This window comes from Capra hircus, chromosome 19 (assembly GCF_001704415.2).
Source record: "Capra hircus breed San Clemente chromosome 19, ASM170441v1, whole genome shotgun sequence".
Taxonomy (NCBI): Eukaryota; Metazoa; Chordata; class Mammalia; order Artiodactyla; family Bovidae; genus Capra; species Capra hircus.
Genome location: NC_030826.1, coordinates 23,480,023 through 23,505,865, shown reverse-complemented (window position 1 = coordinate 23,505,865; position 25,843 = coordinate 23,480,023). Strand labels below are relative to the sequence as shown.

At 50.4% G+C, this 25,843-nt stretch overlaps 1 protein-coding gene across 4 annotated transcripts in view; it reads right to left on the bottom strand.

Annotated features, from left to right (window-relative positions):
- RAP1GAP2 (RAP1 GTPase activating protein 2) overlaps positions 1–25,843 on the bottom strand; it is a 215,383-nt gene that overhangs the window by 147,126 nt on the left and 42,414 nt on the right. The window contains exon 1 of one of the 4 annotated variants that reach the window (XM_018064421.1): positions 22,422–22,520. The exons of the other annotated variants lie outside the window; for them this stretch is intronic. Coding sequence (XP_017919910.1) covers positions 22,422–22,438 — 17 coding nt within the window. The 5' untranslated portion in view covers positions 22,439–22,520. Of the gene's footprint in view, positions 1–22,421; positions 22,521–25,843 lie in introns of those variants that run through there. 4 annotated transcript variants of the gene reach the window in all.

The following is a 25,843-nucleotide window of genomic DNA, read 5'->3' as shown; positions in this document are numbered from 1 at the left end:
ACTCTCCAAAAGGATCGCAGCCCTTCTTGGCTAGGATCGTGGGTAGATGTGGGGCAACCGGGGCTGCGGAGCCACACGGGGTGGGGCCTTTTACGAAAACCAGCTATTTTTAGATGTCTTGCTTGTCCCCTTCTGCAGGGGACAGTGTGCCCAGCCATCACACCAACTTTGGAGCAATTCAAGAGTTAAAACCTTACAGTATTAGATTTGCTCAGGACGGGTCAGCACCCCTCACGCTCTTATGCCTTTGAGGATACACTCACACACACACCAGCTCCAGCTCAGAGAAATCACTCAGAAGCCCCCCAACCCCACCCCCATGACTCCTTTCAGCAGAGCACTCACACCTGGGCTTGCAGAGAACCAGACTGACGTTCATTCGTGGCAGGTACGTCAGCGCCCCCTGCTGGACAACGTTACTATTGCGTCTCTGGGACATCACCAAATGAGCAGAAGAGGAGGGGGGAGGAGGGGCGGAGAGGAAGGGGAGAGGGAAAGGGGAGGGAAGGGAAAGACTGGGAAGGTCATTTGAGGTGGGGAAGCAGTTTCTATTTTGAAAGGAGGGAGAGCGATGCAAGAAAGATCTTCGCCAACACGTTGACTCTCCTCCCAGCTCCTAACCTCCCCTCTCTCAGAACTCACAACCAGCCCCCCAAAAGGGGTCCATCCCACAACAGGGTCCTTCGGTAACAGCAACAGGCCATGCCCAGGCTGGGCACAGGAGCCAAGTTTGGGAACCGCAGCTCAGCCTACCTCCCCGGAGCCACACACATCCTACCGAACAGAGGATCTGCCGAGAAACTGGCTCAGATTCTGGAAACGGATCTCAGTGATTTGTGTGGCATTTCCAAGCTCTAGGCAAAGGAAACCAAACCCGAGGAAGCCCACATATCCCACTCAGCGGCAGGCATCCGGCCCTTGGGCCACACACCATTTGGTATCCAGAGCCTGCAATGGACAACGTCCATCAGAACTTTGCTGATTTCCTGTTCAGGAATTACAAGAGAGGGGTGGGGCGGTAGGCGGAAGAAGAAAGGAGTTTTTCATCTTTTTCTTGGGTTCCTAAAGGTATTTAAAGTACTTCTTTCTGGTTTATTTGTGGAATTCTTTTAAGAGTGATCCTGGAACCCAGTTTATTTATGTGGTTGTGTTAGGTCTTAGGCACTCTGCGTGGGCTCTGTTGTGGCGGGGGTTCATAGTTGCCCTGTGGCATGTGAGATCTTAGCTCCCTGGCCAGGGATCGAACAGGGCTGGTTGTGAGTTCTGAGAGAGGGGAGGTTAGGAGCTGGGAGGAGAGTCAACGTGTTGACGAAGATCTCTCTTGCATCGCTCTCTGTCCCCTGCGCTGGAAGGTGGACTCTCAACCACTGGACCACCAGGGACGCCCCTATTTATGGCATTTTGAATCGATGAATCTAAGCATGTCTATAGCATGACTATAATTTTTCCCACAGTAGAAACATTCAAAAGGATTCTTCCATGTGTGAAATTCCTGATGAACAGAAAGACGTAGATTTTGCATGGAGGCTGCCCGGGGTCATTCCGGAGAACTGGGAGCAGATGAGGTGGAGGGCGGGTGGCCTGCAGCACAGTCATCTCACACCCAGGGTCCCCAGTCAGTCCCCACCTCACTGATTAGCAAATCCTGCCAACCCTTGCTACCACTGGAGCCACTTCCAACGCTAGGTTTTCTGGGCTGAGTGGAAAAGTGAGGAAAGCTGTCTTTCCATAATATTAGCAACATTGCTTAGCAACAACTTTCAAAGCAAGAACCGGCAGAAAACCGGTTCTCCAAAAACCTATTCTGTCTGGCTCTACAAAGAACACAGTGGTTTCTTATACAAGCATTATTTACATACTGTTCTGTATAGTCAGTAATGCCTTCTGTGTCTGGCTTCCTCCGGAGAGGAGAGGACGTACTACACCTAAGTGAGAATTCCAGACAACAGAGCTTTGAGTAGCAAAACTTTTCTTTGCTTGCTTGCTTGCTTTTACTGTAGTGACCTTGGCTAGAAATTTCTGTAAGACGTCTTACATATTTTTGCCCACTTCAAATGCAGGTTTAATAGAATCTTTTCTGGGTGACTCAGAGCCATCATTATCAATATCACCCACTGTACTTGAGCTAAAACTGTTATGAACAACAGGTCATTGAGAGGAGGACCCATTTGTTTCTAGACTTAATGACTTCAATCAGCTGTGATGGAAAGATACCACAGTGAGGGAATAAAACTGAAAGATCCTGCAGTTAGACAAACCAGAGCTCAAATCTTGATTTCAGCTTTTACTGTCTTTGTGGCTGTGGGCTAGAAATTTAACCTCTCTAAGCCTCAGTTTGATCATCTATAAAATGGGAATAACAACAGTGTGTTGCTCCTAGGGTTCTTCCAAGGATCCAGTGAACATGTGTGGTTCACATAAAGACTTCTGTGAAAATGTTCGTGGTGGTTTTATTCAAAATAGACAGTCCAGGGACCTTCCTGGTGGTCCAGTGGTTTGGCCATGCTCTCACTGCCGAAGGCCAGGTTCTATCCCTGGCAGAGGAATTAAGATCCCACAAGCCACAAGGCATGGTCCAAAAAAGGAAAAAGTTCTTAGTAGGGGGAAACGGTTAATAGTGTTTATCTCTAGAATTATGATGATTTTTATTGTTGTCTTTGCATTTTCTTCTATTTATAACTAAGTGATCAGTTTTTATTACTACATGAACTGCATGTTCAGGTTAATAGCATTTATCTCTAGAATTATGATGACTTTTATTATTGTCTTTGCATTTTCTTCTATTTAGAAATATAACTACATGTTAGTTTTAGTAAGTTAACAGATGGATGTTATAATCAGTTAAAGGAGAATGCATGAAAAGCACTTCACAGGTGCTCTTCAAGTGACCTTTATCACTGTGCTATTTTGAGTCATGGCTCATTGTGACTGCTCCCTGGGAAACCAAATACAAATGTTGTTTAGTCACTCAGCTGTGTCCAACTCTTTTGCGACCCCTTGGACTAGGGCCTGCCAGGCTGCTCTGTCCATGGGACTTCCCAGGTAAGAATATTGGAGTGGGTTGCCATTTCCTTCTCCAGAGGATCTTCCCGACCCAGGGATCGAACCAGCATCTCCTGCTTGGCAGGCAGATTCTTTTACCACTGAGTCACCTGGGAAGTCCTAAACACAGGTGTACCTGGAAGATACGGCAGGTTCAGTTCCAGACCGGTGCAATAAAGCAAGTATCACAAGAAAATGATCTGTACCAATTTTTTGTTTCCTCCAGTGCATATAAAAGTTTTTTACACCATACAGTAGTCTAAGTGTGCAGTAGCATTGTGTCTAAAAAAAAGTGCACATACTTTAATTAAAAATCACTTTATTGCTAAAAAATGCTATCATCTGACAATGCAAGGTTGCCACAAACTTTCAATTTTTTTTAATAAAATGCAATATCTAAGAAACGCAAGAAAGCAAAGTGCAGTAAAATGAGGTTGACTTGTAACTGAGCTTGTCAAAAATGAGGGCAAGCATCGTGGGTACCAGCAAGCAGGTGAGTATTCACTTAACAGATACACAGATCTTACACATCCCGAACAGAATACGATGAGGCCACCAAGATGGCTGTTCTTGTGCTCTCTGTACATCCCCTGCTCAACCAGCCCCTGCTTCCCCTACACCCTACTCACATGACTGACCTTCCTAACAGTAAACACCTATATACACGTCCTTGGCCCCAGCAAATGATTGTACAATAGCTTATCAAAGGGGGTGATGGGCGTGCTCCTCTGCCGGTTTCCCTGGTAACTGATGAACCAACCAGACATCACTTCCCCCTCTCACTGCCATCCTGCCCTGCACTCATCTGCCTCACACAGGGAGGTGTCACTCCAGGACCTTGCTCCAAACATGTAGGATCCCCTTGTCTGTTAAACTATCTATGTCTGTCTCGCTGACTCTAGGCTCCTTCTTCCATCTCAAGGCTGGGCAAGTACAAGGCTTGTAGGCCTGTGGGGTACAGTCCAACTGTGTGTGTGTGTGTGTGTTTGTGTGTGTGTGTGTACCAAGCAGAACATGAAGATCACATCGTGTAGACTGCAGATCACACACAAGCCTGGTCAACCAGAAAATTCATAGGTTGTGGCCCCACTAACCCGTTTCCTTATAGATTCTATTTTTCTTGTTGTCTTGTTGTCTCATCTCCTGCTTCTGTGGGTCCTGGAAGAACTCTGGGTTGGATACTCCTTTCTAGAGGGAAACTGCCCCTATGGACTACTGTAATCAAATGGTTTCTACCTAACCCCAACTGGAGTTTGCTTCACAAGGGCCTCTGGAACTAATGCATTAATGCATTAATGTGTTAACTGCTGTTTCCTACTGTGACTTTAAGTCCCATTAGCCTTAAAGACAGACACAAAGCTTATCTTCCATGTAGACACAGATTCCCTGAGCTTCACGCAGCTGGGGACTAAGCCTTGAGCCTCCTGGTGAGGGGCTGAGTCTGCAGTTTGCAAATTTTTCTGCTTTCTGGGGCCTTTCTGCTCTTTCCATCAGGAAAGTTCTTCCAGCTGTCTAGCCTGCATCACTCCTGCTGTACTAAGCTCTTCTGGTGAATAACTCCCTCCATCCTGAGGGAGCACCCCAGTTAGTGCCCACTATCTTACCCCTCCCTCCAAGTCCCAAAGCAGCTGCAGAAACTGCACCAGCCATTTCCCTTTCTCCCAAAGGCTCCAAATTTCCATCCATTTTCCCCCCTGCCTTTCCCCCCTCAGTCAGTCATGAGGCTGCGTGGGTCACAGCTAATAACTAAACGACCAAAGTTTCTTCCTTATTTTCTTCTTCTTAATGCATGAGAGCAGGTTCAAGGTTATGAGGAGCTGGGCTCAGCAGCCAGCTGTATGTGAACACCATCCATCAAACCTGTCATGCAAAGGACATGTAAGAGGATGCTGTAAGGCTGTCTCCAGGCAAGACAGGCAGTGACCTTCATGAGGGTCCCTTCTTAGAGAACCTGGAGCAGAAACAATCAACCCATCCAGACTGTGAGGCAGTGGGATGTGTGGGAATTAGGGTAGGAGGAGCAACTGGCAGTGTAATCCCCAATGATCCAGCGTGGAAATTTGATCTGTCCCACATGTCTCCTCCCCAGTGGCCAAGGCCTTCCTTGACCACTCACCTGGAGCACCTGAAGCCCTTAGCTTCTCTGCACCTAGCCCTTGGTTTGTTTCCTTTGCAGCACTTATTCTAACTTAACGAGGGGTTTTGAGGAGGTTTTACTGATTTGTCTGTTGGCTGGTTTTTTGGTCTCTTTGCCCCGGTGGACTGTAAACTCCATAAGGGCAGACACGGTACCTATCTTATATGTCATCACCTCCTCCTCTTTATCCTGCACCCAGAATACCATCTGATATACTCTAACCCTCAATAAATATTGTTGGAAATGAGGAAGGAGAGGAGGAGGAAAGAAAGTGAGGGGCAACTCCCACTAGGAGGACCTTGTTCCTGGAGTCAAGCTGGACTGGCCGGAGGGGAGGGCAGAGCATTGTTGTCCCAGAGATGGAGACCCACTCTCTGCCTTCTCATAGGTGCAAAAATTCAGGTAACATGGCTAAAAGGATAAGAGGATGGGGGTTCCCAAGTGGTGTAGTGGTAAAGAACCCACCTCCCAATGCAAGAGACACAGGTTCAATCCTTGGGTCGGGAAGATTCCCTGGAGAAGGGAATGGCAACCCACTCCAGTATTCTTGCCTGGGAAATCCCCTGGACAGAGGAATCTAGCAGGCTACAGTCCATAGAGGTCACAAAGAGTCAGACACAACTGAGCAACTAAACACCAACAACTCCTATGCTGAAAGCCCCACTCCAGGTGGCACAGCTCATGAGTCTGGCAAGGAGAAACCTCAAAGCAATGGGTCCAACTCCAAGGTCTCTGAGTCCCCTCGACTATTAGACAGCCCTACAGAGGAGGGTGTTAGTATCCTTCTCATGTTTATAGACGAGCGGAGGAACTTGTCTAGGGCCAACCCTGGACAGACTCAGTCCGACTCTGGGGCCTACACTTGAGTGACAGGTAGGGGTCGGGCAAGGGCAGGACTTGCTCCCCTTGAAGCACAAGAATCACCTTGAGGGGTGATAAACACCTCCCCCCAGTGCAGCATTTGACAGGTACAAGCACATCCGCAGCTTTTATTCCCCTGGGTGCCCACAGCTCTGTACGGAAGGAACATTAATATCATCCCCATTTGCTAGGTGAGTTAACTGAGACCCAGAGAGGTTAACTCTTCTGTCCAGGATCACACAGCTCCTAAGAAGCAGTGCCGAGACTCAGACACAAGTGGTCTCCATAGTTACTGACTCCCACAAAACCCAAAATGAAAAGGATGCGACCCAAGGGGATTAGGAAATGATGCAGTCAATCAGAGGCTCACCACGCTTGTCGGCAGGCCAAGGGAGGCCGACTTTTCTGCCTGCTTATCACCTAGGCCCCTTGTTTTGGTTGACAGGCCCTGATTTTCCCTTGGGCAGTGCCCTGACACCACTGATGGCTTCTGTGGTTCAGACGGGGCTGTCCCTTTCCAAGTTCTAGAGTGGGCATGTGGTCCAGGCATGGCCAATCAACATATTCTATTCATCAGGTCAAGGTGACTGCTTCAGGGATGGGCATATAAACCGAGCCGGTGCAAACATGTGAAAACCTGAATTTTTGTTGGCACCATAAAAAGAAACTTACTTTTCCTCGGGATGTCCAAAGTCAGTGGCTGTCTTATGGGAGGAGAACTGCCTGTAAGTGACGTGAATGCAAAGGAAAGCAGAGACAAGAGATAGGGACAGGGTGACGGTGTTGTCTGGCCCACCTGGATCCAGCCATTCCTGAAGCCATTTTCTTAGATCAGTTATTCCTTGAGGTGTCTTCTTTTTTCCTCTCTCTCTTCTTAAACTAGTATGAGTTAGAGTTCTGTCACTAGTAAACTAGTTAAAATTAACATATGAGCTCTCTACCCAATGGGGGGAGAAAACCCATGAAGGAACAAAATAATAGCTTTACACAAGCAAAAAAAAGCAGATAAGTCCTTCATCCAAGGGGACAATCCCCCAAAACGGGCCACAGGACAGTCTTTCCAGGAGGAGCCCCTGGGAACACCTGGCTGCACCAGCACAGCCCACGAACGACAGGCTTGGCGATAATCATCCCAACCCTACTCAAGGGGAAGGCAGGACGGCTTAAATCTGAACCTGAAGATAAAACAGGAATTTCTCCCTTCATCCTCACTGTCAGCATGTGGGTCACTCATTTTGTCTTTCTTCAGTAAAATCAAACCTTATTCAAAGAAAACACTGGGAAAAAAATTCAGACAAATCTAAAAAAGTGGGACAGGGCTGGGATGGGGGCGGGAGGCTCATACATACATACATATATATGTGTCATGTATGTACATATATAATTATGGCTGAATTCCTTTGTTGTATGGCAGAAACCAACGCAATGTTGTAAAGCAATTGTCCTCCAATAAAAAATAAACTTAAAAACATAAAATGTGAGATATTCTACAAGACAACTTTGCTAGGTCTGTTGTTCCACATTTAAAAAGACTAAACAAGATGCGATAACCAAGTACAAAGAGTGACCATTAATAATAAAGCGAAAATGTTAGTCACTCGGTCATGTTCGACTCTTTTGTGACCCATGGACTGTAGCCCACCAAGCTACTCTGTCCCTGGAATTCTCCAAGCAAGAATACCGCAGTGGGTTGCCATTCCCTTCTCCAGGGGCTCTTCCCAACCCAGGGATCGAACCCGGGTATCCTGCATTGCAGGCAGACTCTTTACCGTCTGAGCCACCAGGGAAGCCCATTAATAATAAGTCAATAACATAATCTAATATACAATCCACATTTCAACTTGGGGAACATTTGGAAATGGACTATCTATTAAGTTATGCTGGTAAATTAACATTCATTGTCTTACATGTGATCATAGTATTGTGGTTACGTCAGAAAATGATGTTATTCGGGAGAGACACCTGCTGAAGAATTTACATATGAAGTATTATGACGTCTGCCACTTACTTTCTATTTTACTCTCGTTCTACAGAGAAAGCAAGAACAGCTGTGCAAATATCCATAAGTGGTGAATCTGGGTGAATACAGCTGCTCAATGCGCAATCCTTCTCATCTTTGCATAGGCTGATAATTTTCAAAACAAAAAGTTGAAAAAAGGGACTTCCCCGGTGGTCCAGTGGCTGAGGCTCTGTGCTTCCAATGCAGGAGGCCTGGGTTCGATCCTTGATCAGGGAACTAGGTCCCACATGCTACATACTACTAAAGATCCGTCACGCCACAACAAAGATAGAAGATCCCATATTAGACCAGACACAGCCAAATAAATAAACAAAAATATTTTTAAAAAGTTGAAAAAAGCCGCATCACCCTTGCCAATACTTGTCCTTAAATGTGCACACACACGTGTATGAGTGCAGGGAACATGCCTGTACACATGTGCACAACAGAGATGGGTGTGCAAACAGCAATGGGCCTGAGTCAGCAGAACCGACTGCTGCGCAGATCTGCTCGCTCGGGACCCATACCTCCTTTTTGCCCCAGCCTATGTTCTCAGCTGTGAAGCGAGGGCTGGAAATTCCACGTACACCCACAGGGTGCAGTATGAGCATGCAGGTGGACGCAGTAGGACACGAAGTGGTTAAGAACTAAAGACAGAGACCTCGCTAAGATGGTCCTTCCCATCTCAAGGCTCCTTTCTAAGGAAGCGGGTGTAGGTGGCAGAAACTGCCTCCATGGTCACCCCCTTCCCACTCAACTGCCCAGTTCCGGGCCTCTCAGGAAACTCAGAATCTGACCTTGGGGTCTGAGGCCAACCAACAATACCCCGGACCAGCCCAGTGAGAACTGGCCTCTGGGTTCAATCGGCAGAGGACCTGCATTTGGGCTCCAAGCTGTGCCCAAGGGACCCTCAGAGCAGAACCCGTGCCTTAACAAGGACGAACCAGTGAAAAACAAGGCCAACCCCTCTGAACCTGGCCAGGGAAGTCAGCGCTTTCAGTCTCACAGACAACGTGCCAGCCACCCTTCTGGTTAATAAAGTTCTCTGGAGCCTCAGGCTTCTGAAAGAGAAGTGAAGTGAAAATCGCTCGGGCGTGTCCAACTCTTTGTGACCCCATGGACTATACAATCCACGGAATTCTCCAGGCCAGAATACTGGAGTGGGTAGCCGTTCCCGTCTCCAGGGGATCTTCCCAACCCCAGGAATCGAACCAGGGTCTTCGGCATGGCAGACAGATTCTTTACCAGCGGAGCTACCAGGGGAGCCCCTGAAAAAGGAGAGGCTGCAGATACTCTCGGCAAAAGACCATCCTACAATGATTCCACGTGGCTGCAGGAACCTCAGAGGGCAACGGTCCACTGACTTAGGGAGGATGGTGCGGGAAGGGGCAGAGGGTGTCACAGGCAACACAGCTGGAGAAACTTAGGGGTGAGCAATCAGAAAAACGCAGTCACAACAAAGAGGATGTTTCACCCAAGAAGCACATGCCTACTGGTGGTGGGAACAGAAACCGGAGAGCAATTTAGCAGCATGATTAAAATAAAAAGTCACCCACCCCATCACCCAGCAAGGTCACCGCGAAGATTCATTCAAATCTAGACAAACACTCGCATGTGGGTGTAGAGGTGAGTGCCGGGCTGTTCCGGCACTTTCTGTAAAGAGTAAATAATATCAGAAGCAACCATTTAGAACAGAGACTGCTAAGCACATGGGATATACTCAAAGCTAGATACTATACAATGCTTGGAAGGAATGAGCCAAATATGTATATATGGACATCAACCATTACTTAAGACACATGCAAAAATATTTAGAAAGTATGTATCGAACTCTGAGTCGTGGCTACTATGAGGAGAAGAAGCAACTGGCATTGTGGCCACAGGAGACTGCATCTTTATTTGTAACATATTTTTAATCGAAGTATAGTTAACTTACAATTTCTGTTAGTTTCAACTGTACAGCAAAGTGATTCGGTTATACCTATACATATTTATATATAGCCTTTTATAAGATATTGGGTATAGTTCCCTGTGCTATGCAGTAGGTCCTTGCTGTTTATCTCTTCTATATATAATAGTGTGTTAATGTGTGTAGTATATGTTCTAGTGTGTATATGTTAATCCCAAACTCCTAATTTATCTCTCCCCTTGCCTGGAAATTGTATCATTGATGTTCTGATTTCGGTTTTTTAAAGAAAATATATTCTTATGTTGCTTGTGTGATGTAAAATTAAATTTCTCAAAAGAATCACCAATTTCTAAAAGTAAATCTACAGAGTGAAATGCTACAGAGTTATAAAAGAAAGGAGATGGAGGAAGAGGCTTTCAACAGATGGATACAGAAAGAGCTCCAGTGATAAAAGGAAGATGTGAGACCATATTGTGTGGGATATTACTTCCCATGTAAAAGGAATGAGATAAGAAGAATAAATGTTCGTATAATATAGGAATACAGAAGCACTGGGAAGAACCTGGTAAGTGGATTTAAGAAGGAGGTGTCAGGGTGGAGTGGAGTGAGAGCAAACATTCTCACCATACATAATTTTTAATCACTTTGGTTTCTGAACCAAATACACATAAACACATCTACTATTCAAAATAAATTATAAAGAAACAAATAGACTAGTCAGATAACCACAGCACATTAGATTGTATTGTGGAAACAATTAGCAATAGTCATAAAAACAGAAATTCAGGCCTAAAGGGTCAGTTATTCCATTCCAAGAACTACTCCTAAGGAAATGTATCTCGCACGTGCCAAGAAACTTTTCCTGGTGGCTCAGTGGCAAAGAATCCACCTGCCAATGCAGGAGACGTGGGCTTGGTCCCTGTTCCGGGAAGATCCCACATGCTGTGGAGCAACTAAGCCCAGGAGCCACCACTACTGAGCCCCAGCCCTATGTATCACACTAATAATACATTACTATTCCACTGCTGTTATTATATTACTATCAATAAATAATATGCTGTAAGTAAAATACAGTCAATTATTAAAGTGATGTGTTATGAGAGCAAGTAATTCCACTGCATGTATCATGTGTGTGGCAGCACTTTACACACGCTGACTCAACCCTCATGACAACCTACATGGTGTTACTATTATTGTTCCCATTTTACAGATGAAGCAGCCAACAGACAGAAAGATTAAGCCAACGGACAGATTAAGCATTTGGCTGGAGGGCCCATGGTAAGGTACACAGCTGGACGTCCCACCCAACAGGAAGCTTTAAGACACTAAGCTCTTAACCACTGAGCTCACCCAATAGTCTTCACCCTGACAATGACAACCAGGAGGTCAACTCCAGGCTGCAACCAGCTCAGTCTCCACTGAGAAATAACTCAGAGAGCATGCCCTAATGGGGGTAAGGGAGATGCTTTACCTTTGCCAACTAAAATGATGCATCATAAAAGCCCCTGTGGGGACTGCCCTTTCGCTGTCTTATGCTTTGCTGTCCAGATCTCCAGTTGCAACTCAAGCCTTGGTTCCCACTGTCAGCAATGATGTGAGGCCAGGGCTGCTTGCTGGAGGTAAGCCGGGCCTGGCACTGGAAGGTGGGATCCCTTTGATGAGGTTCATCAGCCAAGTTCTGGCCTGCCCTGGAGAACTGAAGCCCCAGGAAGGAGGGGCAGGCAGGGAGATGAGGAACATTCTCCTGACTCCTCCTCACGCGCCCTTCACCAGAGCTACCCTCAGGAAAGCGAGTAATTAATCTTTGAGACAAGAACCAGCTGCACCAGGGAGCGACGACGGGAGAGAGGAGGAGCAGAGGCTGGGAGAGCAAGACAGAGAAACAAAGGGAAATGAGGCAGATACCCAGAGGACAGCAATGAGAGACGAGCAAAGAAACACTGACAGCGATCCAGCCAAGGGAGCAGAACCTCCTGGTGATTCTGGCCACCTGGTCTTCTGGTCCTGGCCAGGCACCCACATGCATCCACCTACGTTTCCCCAGAGGGCAGGGGTGCACGTTCCTAAATTATTGTACAAACCTGAAGTCAAAGCACCTGCCCCACTCGCCACACCCAAGAGCTGGCAGCGCTGGGCTAACAGCGCCACCTGCTGGTGTTGGGGAGAACTGTGTGTCCCCATCTGGGAGGGGGCAAACTCCCCATCCCATTCCCTGACCCTCTTGCTTCCTCATTTCACCTTTGCCAAGCCTGTTCCCTCTCAAGGCCTCTTTACCTGCTCTTCCCACCACCTGGCGGAGAAAGCAATAGCACCCCACTCCAGCACTCTTGCCTGGTAAATCCCATGGATGGAGGAGCCTGGTAGGCTGCAGTCCATGGGGTCGCACAGAGTCAGCTATGACTGAAGCGACTTAGCAGCAGCAGCAGCCCACCATCTGGAATGCCTCTACCCCAGATATCTCACGGCTGGCTCCTTCTCTTTCTTCAGGTCTCTGCTCAAACGTCACTTCTACGGAGAGGCTGCTCCTGACCCCCACCTAAAGTAGCCCCCTGTGCCCCACCCCCACCACCTCACTCTTCTTGTTTCCTTTGCAAATCTGGGCATTATATGAGGCCACCTGGATTTCTCATTCAGCTCCTGTCTGCCTCCCCCATTCGAGAGGCCCCATCAGGTCTGAATGGTCCACTTTTGTATGATTTGCACTCAGAACTGACCTTGGCAGCAAAAGCCCCAGCTGTTCCTTCCAGAAGAGCCACTGGTGTCTCTACCTACCTCTTCTTCTCTAGTCAAGCCTCCTTACTTCTGCTCAGGCAATAGAATGTTTGGCCAATACATTATTTCCTATTCAATTTCGTTGTTTCCCTACTCTGTTTAATCAACAAATGCTCCCTGTTTTGCATTCTTCCCAGTTGCCTTTTTTTTTTTTTTTTGGCCAAGCCACATGGCACATGAGATCTTAATTCCTTAGTTCCCCAACCAGAGACGGAAGCCGAGGCAACGGCAGTGAAAGCACCAAGTCTTAGCCTCTGGACCACGAGGGAATTCCCAGTTTCTTCCATTTAAAAATGGGAAAAACAGCAGGAGCCGCTTCACGGGACAGTTGCAGGATCCAAAGATCCAGTTTGTGGCCACCTCCTTGGCGCCACCTAGTGCCTAAGATTTAGGCAGCTCAGACATCTTCTAGCCTGAAAGTCTGGGAATATTTCTGCAGCATGTGAGCTAGCTCAGACTGGGTAGAATCTCTGGGTTTGTCTGGCCCTTGGACGACCTCCAGGGGAGTCTGTCCAGTGCTGTTCAACAGAACTATCTGTGATGATGGAGATGTTCTGTATCCGTGCATCTCCATCAACAGATGACTACTGAGTACTGGAAATGGGGCTATATTGTGACTGGGGAACTGAATTTTTAATTGTACTTCATTTCCATTAATTTAAATTGCAACATGTAACTATATTAGACAGCACTGATGTGGAGGATTGTTTGAGGCCTGGGATCCAGCTATGTCTCAGGCCAGATTGATTGACTCCCTGGTCCTTTCAGTTACAAAAACCAAGACATTCCCTTTTCATGTAAGCTGGTTAGACCTGGGTTCTGGCCACATCCACCAAGAGTCATGACCAACTGGGTCCTCTTCTAGGGCCTATGAATACAAGACACACTTAGGGAAGGCAGGAGGAAGGCATGAATGCCTGCAACTGCAAGACAGAGGGCCCAGGCCCCTGGAGCTACGGTGGGTACCAGGCAGGGCTCCCTGCTTCCAGAATGCTGCACATCCCAATCCTGGAAGATCTGGACCCCACATGACTGAAGAGCTCCCCAGGAACTTTTTTGCCTTTTGACTGCAGGCACAACCAAGGGTTTGGAGACAGATGAACCTGGCCCCAGTCCCAGGCTGCCAGTTGTATGACCTGAAGCAAGTTTTCTTGCTTCAGAGGCTACTTTTCTCCATCTGTGCAATAGGAATCAGAGCACACATCTTATGGGGCTCGGGAGAGGGTCGAGATAATGCATAAAGGAGCGCTTCACACAGTAGCTGTTGCTTAGTCAGTCATGTCCGACTCTTTGCAACCCCACTGACTGTAGCCCACCAGGGTCCTCTGTCCATGGGATTCTCCAGGCAAGAATACTGGAGTGGGTTGCCATTTCCTTCTCCGGGGGATCTTCCTGACCCAGGAATGGAGCTCATGTCCCCTGCATTGCAAGTAGATTCTTTACCACTGAGCCACTTGGGAAGCCCCTTTCATGCTGTACAGATACAGAGAATAAACTCAATATTTGCTAAAATGACTGTCAGTCCTACATAGCTTTATATCAAACCATCATCACGTAAGTTTTTACAGCTTGAAAAAAACAAAACATGATTAACAGAACACTTATCTGGATCATCCCATTGCCACACTGGGCCACAGTCCTTGGCTCCCTCATTTTCCCCAACCCAAGTCCAGCCAGCCTCCACATTTTCCAGATTCCATCTTGCAGCATCTTGCTAGCATCTTGATTCCACTTCATACCTGACGCCACCTTCATCTCTCTCTTGAGCAGTTGCTTGGCCATATCCATCTACTTCCAGGATCCTGTTGGGTCTACCGGAGCAGCCATAGTAACCCTCCAGACCTCGATTCAAAACCTCCAGCTATCTACCTCCCCACAGTTCAATAAACTGAATACACACTCTGAAGTCTGACCTCCCAGGCCCACCAGCACGACCACGCCCCCACCTTTTGGACACGAATCCTCACTCTCCTGAGACTTCAGCCATACCAACTCCCTGAGCAAACCTTGCTCTCTTTCACCTCTGCGCCTGTACAAGATTCAAGAGACAGGTCAATGGAATCAAAAAGAAACCCAGGGACTTCCCCAGTAGTCCAATGGCTAAGACTCCGCCTACCAATGCAAGAGACATGGGTTCGATCCCTGGTGCAGGAAGAGTTCACATGCTGAGGAGCAACTGAGACTATGCGCTGCAACAAGAGAAGCCACCACAATGAGAAGCCCACGCACCGCAACTGGAGAAGAGGCGCTGCTCACCGCAACTAGGGAAGAGGCGCTGCTCGCTGCAACTGGAGAAGAGGCGCTGCTCGCTGCAACTGGAGAAGAGGCCCCGCTTGCCGCAACTGGAGAAGAGGCGCTGCTCGCCGCAACTAGAGAGAGAAGAGGCGCTGCTCGCCGCAACTGGAGAAGAGGGGCTGCTCGCCGCAACTGGAGAAGAGGCCCCGCTCGCCGCAACTGGAGAAGAGACGAGGCCCCGCTCACCGCAACTGGAGACGAGGCCCCGCTCGCCGCAACTGGAGAGAGAAGAGGCCCCGCTCGCCGCAACTAGAGAGAGAAGAGGCCCCGCTGGCCACAACTAGAGAGAGAAGAGGCCCCGCTCGCCACTACTAGAGAGAGAAGAGGCCCTGCTCGCCGCAACTGGAGCAGAGGCCCTGCTCGCTGCAACTGCAGAAGAGGCCCCGCTGGCCACAACTAGAGAGAGAAGAGGCCCTGCTCGCCACAACTAGGGAAAGCCTGTGCACCACAACGAAGATCCAGTGTAACCAAAATATAAAAGTAAGGTTTGTTTTTTTTTTTAAGTTAAAAATAGAATTACCACATGATCCAGCAATTCAGCTCCTGGGTTTAACCGAAAAGAACTGAAAGCAGGGACTCGGATATTTGTCCACCCGTGTTCACAGCTGCATCATTCACAACGCTTAAAATGTGGAAGCAACCCAAGTGTCAGCGACTGCTGACAGGATGAACAAAGGTGACATTGACAAACAATAAAATAATAGTCAACCTTAAAAGGGAAGGAAATTCCGACACATGCTACAACATGAATGAACCTTGAGTATATCATGGGAAGAAAAATAAGCCAGTCACCAAAGGGCAAATATTGCGTAATTTCACTTCCATGAGGCCCCTAGCATAGTCAAATCCATAGAGACAGAAAGCAGAAAGGTGACTGCCAGGGGCTGGCAGGAGGCAGGGAATGGAGAGTTGGTGTTTAATGGGGACAGAGTTTCAACTGGAGATCATGAGAAAGTTCCAGAAATGGATAGTGGTGATAGTTGGGCAACATTACAAAATGTACTCAATGCCCCTGTATATATTTTACCACAATTTTTTTTTAAAGGGTTTGATGAAAATGCAACAAAATGTTAACAAGTGTCGATTCTGGGTCCTGAGTACTCAGAGGTTTGCCATGCCGTTATTCTAAAAATAAACTATCAAAACAGGACACTTGGTGTGGCCCAGGATGTGGAGACCAAGCCCACAGCAGGCAGGATGCCCCTCACAGCTGGCTCAGTCCTCTTCCATTTCTTCTCTCCTCCTATTTTTACTGCATTGTGGTTGCTATGGAAACAAGGGGCACCTTGAGAGCTCAGAGCTCCGCCCAGGTGCTGCTAACTCCAAGAATAATGTCAGAGTGTGAATGAAATAAAATCCTGGATTACCCGGGCCCCGCGTACACATCCGTCCCTCCTGGTATGTTTAGCAAGGGATCGTGTGTTTGTGCGTGAGCCTGCAGTGACCGCCACCTGCAAGTGTCTGTCTTCAGCAGGCTTGGGTCCGGGTGTGTTATCCAGTCCAGCCCCGGTCTGCTCACCACACATAGGCCAGTTAACTGAGAGACGAGGTGTTGAGGCAAAGAATATGACTTTACTCGGAAAGCCAGCTGACCAAGAAGATGGAAGACTACTGTCTCAAAATAACCATCTTACCGGGACTCTGAGTGCCAGGTTCTTTTATAGGACAGCGATGGAGAGGAGTTGAGGAAGTAAAGACCATTATCTTGTAAATATCTCCTGGAATGGCCAACCTCGGGGAGGGGATGTGTTAATCAGAGGGGCAGGGTACCCCAAGGCTTTTTATTTCAGGGGGATTTATTTCAGGGCTTCTCCAGTGTCTCAGCAGTAAAAGAATCTGCCTGCAGTGCAGGAGATACAGGAGACACACGTTCCATCCCTGGGCCGTGAAGATCCCCTGGAGGAGGAAATGGCAACCCGCTCCAGTATTCTTGCCTGAAAAAATCCCAAGGACAGAGAGCCTGGTGGGCTACCTGTCCAGAGCAAATGAGCGCAGCACATGTATGGTTATAATAATGAAAGCAAGGAAAAACACAGGTTGAAGTCAAAGAAGCAGATCCATTTGTGGGGTCAGAATTGGCTCTGCCTTGTAGCAGGTTGCACATCGCTCTGGTTTGCCCGTGGGGATCAGCTTGCTTACATGCATGTGGGCATGTCACATGGTTATGTGTCATCCACACAGCCCAGGGCCATTATCACCAATATCAGAAATGTTAAGGCAGGTAGCATTTACCAGGCACTATCCCAGGGACGGCGGAGCCTAGTGGGCTGCCGTCTATGGGGTCGCATAGAGTCGGACACGACTGAAGCGACTTAGCAGCAGCAGCAGCAACGAGGCAGCAGGCACTGTGCTCCATGCTTCACTCACAACAGTATCTCATATGGGTACTATTATTATCCCCAGATAAAGGAATCGAGGCACAGGGAGGCTATGGAACTTGCCCGAGATCACTCAGAACACGTGAACCTAACCACTGAATCTGTACTGTGAGGAAGGAGCGATTTAAATGTCACTAGTTCCCAAACAGCTGCAGACCCAGCTGCATCAGGAGTGCCACCTCTGGCCCTGATGACACAGGTTTCCTGGGCCCCACCCAGGCCTCAGGAAGCACAGTCCCCAGGGTGGGTCTGCACTGCAGCCAGGGTGGACGACCACTGGTCCCCTGGGCGGAGCTGACCCATAGGACTGACCCATAGGGCATGGCAGGGTGGGGATGGAGGTGGGGGGAGGCTGTTCCTCCACCCGGAAACGGGCCAGGGAAAGTTTGCGGTTCAAAGCTGCTCATTTCCAGATGGCATCTGCTAGAGACACAGTGATGAGAAAGAGGTAGTGGCTGTTGTCTCTCTCTCACACACACACACACACACACACACACGCACACACCCCAGGGCGGGGCTCCTAAATTCAGTTATGTGGCTTTGTGGCCTGCCAGGCACGGATTTCCGCCCACTCCACCCTCTCAGAATGCGCTAGGCCCCGGGGTGGAGGATGACAGCGTGGTAACCCACCTGTTCACAGCTCAGGGAGGGGTCAGTCACCTCACCTGGACAACAAACAGCCAGGGCCGGGCACCCTAGAGGCTCCTACAGGCTCAGCCCTCAAGGGGACAAGGACACAGACAGGTAGAAACCACACAAGGAGGAGCTTAAACATGACCCTGAGGCTCCAGCTGCTCTGGGAACACAAGGGAGCGCTTTGTTCTCAAAGGGAAGGAGTTCACAGAGCAAGCAGCATCTAAGCTGGTCCTGGTGGGATGGGCGAGATGACACCAGTGGGGGAGGAGACGGGAAGGCATCTCACGCCCAGGGAACAGCATAAGCAGACATCAAGGCAGAAACCCCAGGAAATGGCAAATCTCATCATCTGCAGGGAGCGAAAGGCCAAGAGAAGAAAACAGAAACAAAAACAGGAAAACAAAACAAGACATGTACTGAGGCACAGAGCGGTTAAAGAACTTGCCCAAGGTCACCCAGCTGGTGGAATCAGGATTTAAACAGAAGCTGCCTGGCTCCAAAGCCCCTGGATTAGCCACTAAGATGAGGTTCACTGGCTGGTAGCTTTGTCTTCTGCACATAGTTTAGGATGCTGCAGGGATTTCCCTGGTGGCCCAGTGGATTAAGAATCTGCCTGCCAATGCAAGGGACACGCATTCGATCCTTGGTCCGGAAAGACTCCACAGGCCCGCAAAGCAACTAGGTTGTGCCCCACAACTACTGAGCCCGTGCTCTAGCGCCTGCAAGTGGCAACTATCAAAGCAAGTGTGCCCAGAGCCTGTGCTCTGCAATAAGAGAAGCCACTGCAGAGAAAAGCCTGTGCACCTCAACGAAGAGTAGCCCCCACTCTCCACAACTAGAGAAAACCCTCACAGAGCAACCGTGCAACCAAAACCGAATAGATAAAGTTATAGAATGCGCAGAAGTGGATCTGGCTGGGCCAAGAGCAATGTTTCTCAGTGGGTTGGGGGAGCTCTTATACCCCTGCCCCGGAAACTCAGCAATGCCTGGAGACATTTTTGATTGTCACTACTAGGAGGCAGTTTGCTAGCATCTCAAGGGCAGAGATTAGAGATGCTGCTCAACATCCTACAGGGCACAGGAGAGCCACCAAGACAGAATCCTCCAGCCCCAGATGTCAACAGAAACCCTGGGCTAGAGGGACTCACCCACCTGCAGCCCATATTCACAGTGACAGTCACTGCACTTGTTTATCCCTTCAGACAGGGGTTCCCAAATTTGGCTGCACGTTGGAATCACCTGGGAACCTTTAAAAAGTACTTTGGCGTGGGACTTCCCTGGCGGTCCAGTGGCTAAGACTTCCAGCTTCCGGTGCAGGGGGCCCAGGTTTGATCCCTGGTAGGGAACTAGATCCTGCATGTCGCAACAAAGACCAGGTGCTTCCCTGGTGGTCTGATGGTTAAGAATCTGTCCACCAATGCAGGGGACATGGGTTCAACCTCTGCTCCGGGAAGATTCCCACATGCCGAGGAGGAACTAAGCCTGCGTACTGCAACTGCTGAGCATGCACTCCAGAGCCTGTGCTCCACAAGAGAAGCCTGTGCACTGCAATGGAGAGTAGCCCCCACTCGCCGCAACCAGAGAAAGCCCAAATGCAGCAATGAAGGCCCAGCGCAGCCAAAAATAAAAACTTTTCTAATTAAAAAATATTTTTTGAAAAAAAGATTGAGCTAAATAAATAAATAAAGTGCTGGCACTGAGTCCTAATCTGGAATTGATTTCCAAATTTGGGCACCCTGGGCATTTGATTTCCAAATCTGGAATTGAGTGCAATCTGGACTTAAGAATTTTTCTTATGCCTAAGTTTAATTTTTCTTTTTCTTAAGCTTCCCAGAAAAGCTTGGGAACCACTACTTTGGTTGGAGGCTACGGAGGATCCAACTATTTGCTGCGGACCACAGTGAGTGGATGCTAACGCCAGGAAGAGAAGTCACTGAGGAGTAAACACAACCAGAGACTGCCCAGCCCCCAACCCAGGCCCCAGGGACAAGTCCAAGTGGAATCTGCACTAACAAGGTCGGGACGCAGATCCAGGCCTCCTTGGAGCTGTGAGGATGATGAATTAGTCAGAGCTGGCGGAGGCCCGAGGAGGAGGTAATTAGGCTTTGTCACTGTCTGGGCAGGAGATAATGAGCCTGAACCAGGAGGAGGGCGGGAGAGGACCAACCCCCGTGACTCAGGGGCTTCACAATCCAGTGACAGGGAAAGAACTGGATTTGGAAGAGAGAAAAGGTCAATTGAGAGTGAGTCCAGTCTGGGGCCAGAGCAGGAAATGACTAGTCAACAGCTGAAGGCAGGGGGTGAGAGCACCAGCGAGGGGTGACTTGGGGAGAAGGGATCACAGAATCGACCCCAGGGAGAAGGGAGCTGAGACACACAGGGCTGACCCCCCTGCAGCAGAAGGGGCACACAGGTGGGGTGCATCTGGCCTACAGGATGGGTCGCATGTGGTTTATGTTTTTAAGCCTTGAGCTGCTTGTCAAGTTGTTGCCGAAAACTCCAGAATTCCAGCTTCTCCTGTCACGTGGAAGGTCTGGGGAGATGGGCGGCATTTTGGCAGAGCACCGATGTGTGCCTGCTGTTCCCCCCAGGCCCCTCCCAGCCCTGCCAGATCCCAGCAGGCATCAGGTCTGTCTTCAGAAAGACAAGACCAAGTCCTAAATCAGCAAGTGGCGAAGATGGAGGAATGGATGGGGAAGCAGAAAAGGAGTCAGGCACTGCACAGACGCACAGAGCCAACCTCTCATGTCCTAGCCCTGCACCCAGCACCTCTGTGCTGGGCCGTCTAGGTTGAGACATCCCCACTTGGGGCCTCCGTGTACTCATCTGTAAGTAAGGAGGTTGAAGCCAATGACTTCTCATTGTCCATCATCAGGTCCATCAGGCTCCTACAAGCTGCCTAGGCCAACTCCTTTGTCCAGGCTTTGAAATGAAGCCTAGAAAACCTGAACACTTTGGTGAGAAGTCCCAAACAGAGCCAAAGAGGCCAGGGATGACCCGGAAGAGAAAAATCAGGGAACAGGAGCCACCTTCCAAAGTCCAGGGGGCTCTCAAGTGAAAGGATTATTAGCCTTGTTTAGGGACAGGAGATGTGGGACCAAGCATTGGAAGTTACAGAGATTCCAGCTGAAAATAATGGTCAGCTTTGACCAATCAGAGCCATATTGGAATAGAACAGGCATATTTATAAGGTAATGAGCTCCCTGTCACTGGAGGTAATCAAGTTCAAGCTGGCTGACTGGTTTTAGGGGCACAAGGGATTCACATAGTGGCTAATCAAGCCCTAAGATTCAAGGACTCCAGAGAGCCGGGGATCTCTCTTGAAGGCTCCCTGTCTTCCTTTTCCAAGGCTCCCAAGGAAAGGTGTTGGGAATTAGGCTTGGACTTGGCCTTCAAGAGGGAAGGCCAGGATGGTCAGGAAAAAGCATAGAATGTCTAATTCCTTGCTCCCCTTGCCCTTCACCAGGACTACAGCCCCCCAGTGAGACCCAGCAACCCCTGCCACATGGCCCCCATCCCCAGCACAGCCTCACCCAGGGACCCCTCAGAGGCAGGAGGAGCAGCAGCTCCTGAAGGGGCCTCCTAGCACAAGCCAGGGGGCACATCTCCATCCCCTCCTGACCCCCCCATCCCCACTCCCTGCTCCCAGCCCCAGAGGAACCAGCAGGAGGAAGGCGAGAGAAGCAGGCAGCGCCCCCCGCCTCCAGACACCCCTGAGTGCCTCCCGGGCACCCATCCATCAGCAGCCCCTCCAAGGGGATGCAGGGGGTCCTGACCAACCCCACAGCGCGCAGTGTGCAGACAGGAAGCAAGGACACGCAGGGTGGGCACCAGAGCCTCTCGTCAAAGCCCAGTGGGAGCAAATCTCCCCCAGCCTTGGCCAGGTCCGACTGCTGGTGACCCAGGCAGAGTCCCCCAGCCTCCTCCCCTCGGGACTCAGGGTCTTCCCATCCAGGACAGGCCAGCAGGCCTCTGAGGAAGGTCAAGGGCATGGCCAGAGCCCTGGGGCTCAACAAGGACTTTCAGGGAGCTGAATGGGGTGAGGGGAAGCCCCCAGGATGGTTGGAGCTGGGCTGGCAGGTCTCGGGGTGCCCCATCTGCATCCTGCTCCCCTGTATCCCTGCCCCTGTCCCCGTCAGCCCTGTCCCACGAGATCAACAAGCACCATTCAGCTCGCCAGCCACACGGAAAACACCCGCAACGGGGCCCAGGGAATAAGCAGAGCCCCTCCTGCCCGCCTTCCCACACCCATCTCAGAAGAGCCCCAGTGTCCAGTATCTACTGGCCAGAGCTGCCAGCTGGCTCTCTGCTGCCCGTCATCAGATAGCCCACCAGACCTGGTCAAGACCCAGGGAGCTGCATGCCCATCAAGAAATCAGAATAGGGACTCACCAGGGTTTCCTGGGCATGGTGGGGACCTGCCCGGAGGAGGGCCAGGAGCACACAAATCACCCCAGGGTTTGCAGACCTTGCTGCCTGGCAAACGGCACCTCCAGGTGCTTCCCTCGTGCCTGGCAATGAAATCAGGCCACAGCCCAAATGCCAGCTAAGCACCCGCCTGCCTGGTTCTCCTTGTAGCCACTCACGCCCCACGACTCCAGATCCCAAAACAGGCATGTTCGTGGTTACCATAGGAACTCGCTAAAGCCAAAAAAGGCACCACACAGTCTCCCACACGGGCCCTCAAAGCTCATGTCCACCTGCACGGCAAGCATGCACACATGCCCACACACACCTACACAGCCAGCGTCGTTCTCAGTCCCGGGGAATAGCCTAAAGAATCAACAGACCAGAGCTGATGCTTGAGACAGAAACGGGGATGTTCCTCTCCGCGCCACCTGGAACGTGTCTGCAAGCGGTTTCCCTGCATTCCCCGTGTGGCCAGCTGTCGGTGACAAGTGCAGTGGAACCAACTAGCGCTCACTTCGTGCTCCCCTGCCAGAGGTACACCTGGTGCACAGGGGCTGGGGCAGAGAGGAGTCCAGGACCACCACCAGCTCTGCCTGCAAGGCCAGGGAGAGGGCACTGCCCAGCCCGCTTCCCTGGCCCCCCACCAGCTCCAGCACCCCTCAAATGCTGCTTTTCTCCTCCACGCCCTTCTCTGGGCGGGGGCGGGGGCGGGGCAGGTAGGCTTAAAGGTCGGGACTTAATCCAGCTGCCTGGGAGGGGAGAAGGGAAAGGAGGGACAGAGGCTGTATATGCAGAGTCTTACTCTCGGACTCCTCTGGTGGCCCAGTGGTTAAGAATACCTGAGTCAGGGCAGGATGGATACTCAGGTTCCATCCCTGGCCAGGGAAGATCCCACGTGCAGAGCAAGGACGCCCACGAGCCACAAATACTGAAGCCCGCACACCTAGAGCCTGTGCTCCGCAAGAGAGAAGCCACGCACCACAAGAAGAGAGAGCCTGCGAGTAGTGACGAAGGCCCAGGGCAGCCAAAGATAGGTACCGTTGTTTACAAAAGCCTTACTCTCTCCCTCCATCCCTAGCTGCCCAAATTCCCCCATCCCCATACACGGGACCAACATCCACTCAAGGGCTTGCTGAGAAACTTGAGGCTTCACCTCGACAGCTTCCCTGGCCCTCACCTCCCACATCCAAAGCAACTCCAGGGTGGGAAGTCCACCTCCTCGGGGGCTCTCCAATCTGTCCCCACCTCTCCAACCCCACTGGCCCAGCTCCAGCCTCCAATCTCTCCAATGGGTCAGCAGATGGCAGCCAGCAGGGCCTTCAGACTCAAATGCGGCCACGTTACTCCCCTGCCTGGGTCTTTCTACGGCTCCTGGCCACCCAAAGAGGCAAGCCCAGCCAGCCACACAGCCTTCCCACACTCCCGGACTTGGCCCAGTCTGTCCCCGAACCAGCGCCCAGTGATCCGTCTGGTGCAATAACAGCACTCAGGTTCCTCCCAGCCCACGCCATTCACACCTCACTACCCGCAGGCTGGTGCTGCTGCTTGGGGAGCTGACCTCACTCACCATCGGAGATGGCTGAGGTACCACGAAGCTCCAGAAAGCCCCCTCCATCCTCTCTGAGAAATCTGTGCTAGCACTTGTCAAATCTCATTGCAACTGTCTGTCTGTCTCCCTATGAGACTATAAGTTTTCATGAGCAGAGACTGTCATTCATTTTTTTGGCGGGGGGGGCCTTGCTGCACAGCATGTGGGATCTTAGTTCCCTGACCAGGGATCAAACCCAAGCTCCCTGCAGTGGAAAGGAGGAGTCTTTTTCATCTTTACTTCCCCACCAGCCCCAGGGCCCAGCACTGGGCTTTGATTACAGGTGCCCAGTAAATGTGAGCTGAACTGATTAGCTTTCTAACCCCCAAAACTTCAAACCCCCCGCCCCATCCTTGGCAACCCCAGCAAACTCAGCAGATGCTCTGGGTGTGTGGGAGAAGGGCTGATGGAGATGGGGCAGCCTCAGAAGCTTCTAGAACATCTTTGTGGTGCCTCAAGGATTCTTATAATCCACAGTAAACAGAGACGTAGTGGTCAAAGATGGGAGAAATGAATCGGTGACCACGGCCCTCAACCGATGCATGAAAAAGGCATCACGCTGGAATCAAGGGGTGGGCCGGGGAGGGACAGGCCTTCTGGAAGGAAGGCTGGAAAGCTGGAAGCAGAGACTTGATGCATAGGCGCCTGGGCCCTGGCCTCGCTCTCCCCCGCCACCTCCGAGAATGTATGCTAACCACACCAAGAGAAGCTGGAGAGGCGCATGTCCATAAGGGAATCATAAGGAATCCTCACAGGATGGGCACGGAAGCCACGGGTTTGAAAGGGCTGTGACACAGCGAGAGATTGAGCTTTCTGGATGTAGCAAGCGCCCCCTCCTGCAGGGACAGTGGATCCAGCCGCTTCATTAGGGATCCCAGGGGCCAAGAGGAGGTATGCTGAGACATAGCGTCTGCTGCTGGTCTACGTGGTCCCCTCCCTTCTAATAGGATTTTGAATTCTTAGCTGGTGAAATCTGAAGCCTCGAGTTGGGATGGCTGTGTGGGGTCTTCTGACCAAACCACAGGATGGCTGAAATGCTGCCCCAGCCAGGCTGCTGGGCACACAGCCCCTTCAGGTCCTCCCCTCCCTTCTCCTGAAGAAGAAATAAGACGGCACCGTGACCTCTGGGTCCTTTTATGAGCTTTCTCTCTATTTAGAGATGCCCACGTGCAGTGACCAAGAATGGGGAAGTAAAGTGAAAGTCGCTCGGTCGTGTCTGATTCTTTGCGACCCCGTGGACTATACAGTCCACGGAATTCTCCAGGCCAGCACACTGGCCTTTCCCTTCTCCAGGGGATCTTCCCAACCCAGGGGTCGAAGCCGGGTCTCTTGCATTGCGGGCAGATTCTTTACCATCTGAGCCACCCAGGAAGCCCAAGAATGGGGACCACCAATTTAAAAGGTGGATTCTTTTCCCTACAGGGCAACGGGTTCTAACTGCCCCATCAGCAGGAGTGTGTGTGACACTGTGTTCAGCAATAGTGACAAGCTGCCCTGAACCACCTCCATGCTCAACCAGCCCCACGATGGCCAGTGAGTGTGTACCACGGTCATCTCAATGGCTGGAGCATGGCTTGGCCAGCCCATACAGCAAGGCGCGCACACACACACACACACACACACACACACACACACACACCCCTCTTTGCATCTCCTCTTTTTTTTTTTCTTTTCCCAGCCACACCACTGGGCTTATGGGATCTTCATTCCCCAACCGGGGATTGAACCCAAGTCCTATTCAGTGAAAGCACAGTCCTAAGCACTGGACCACCAGGGAATTCCTCACATCTCTTTCTTTAGCAAAGAAGCAGCAGTC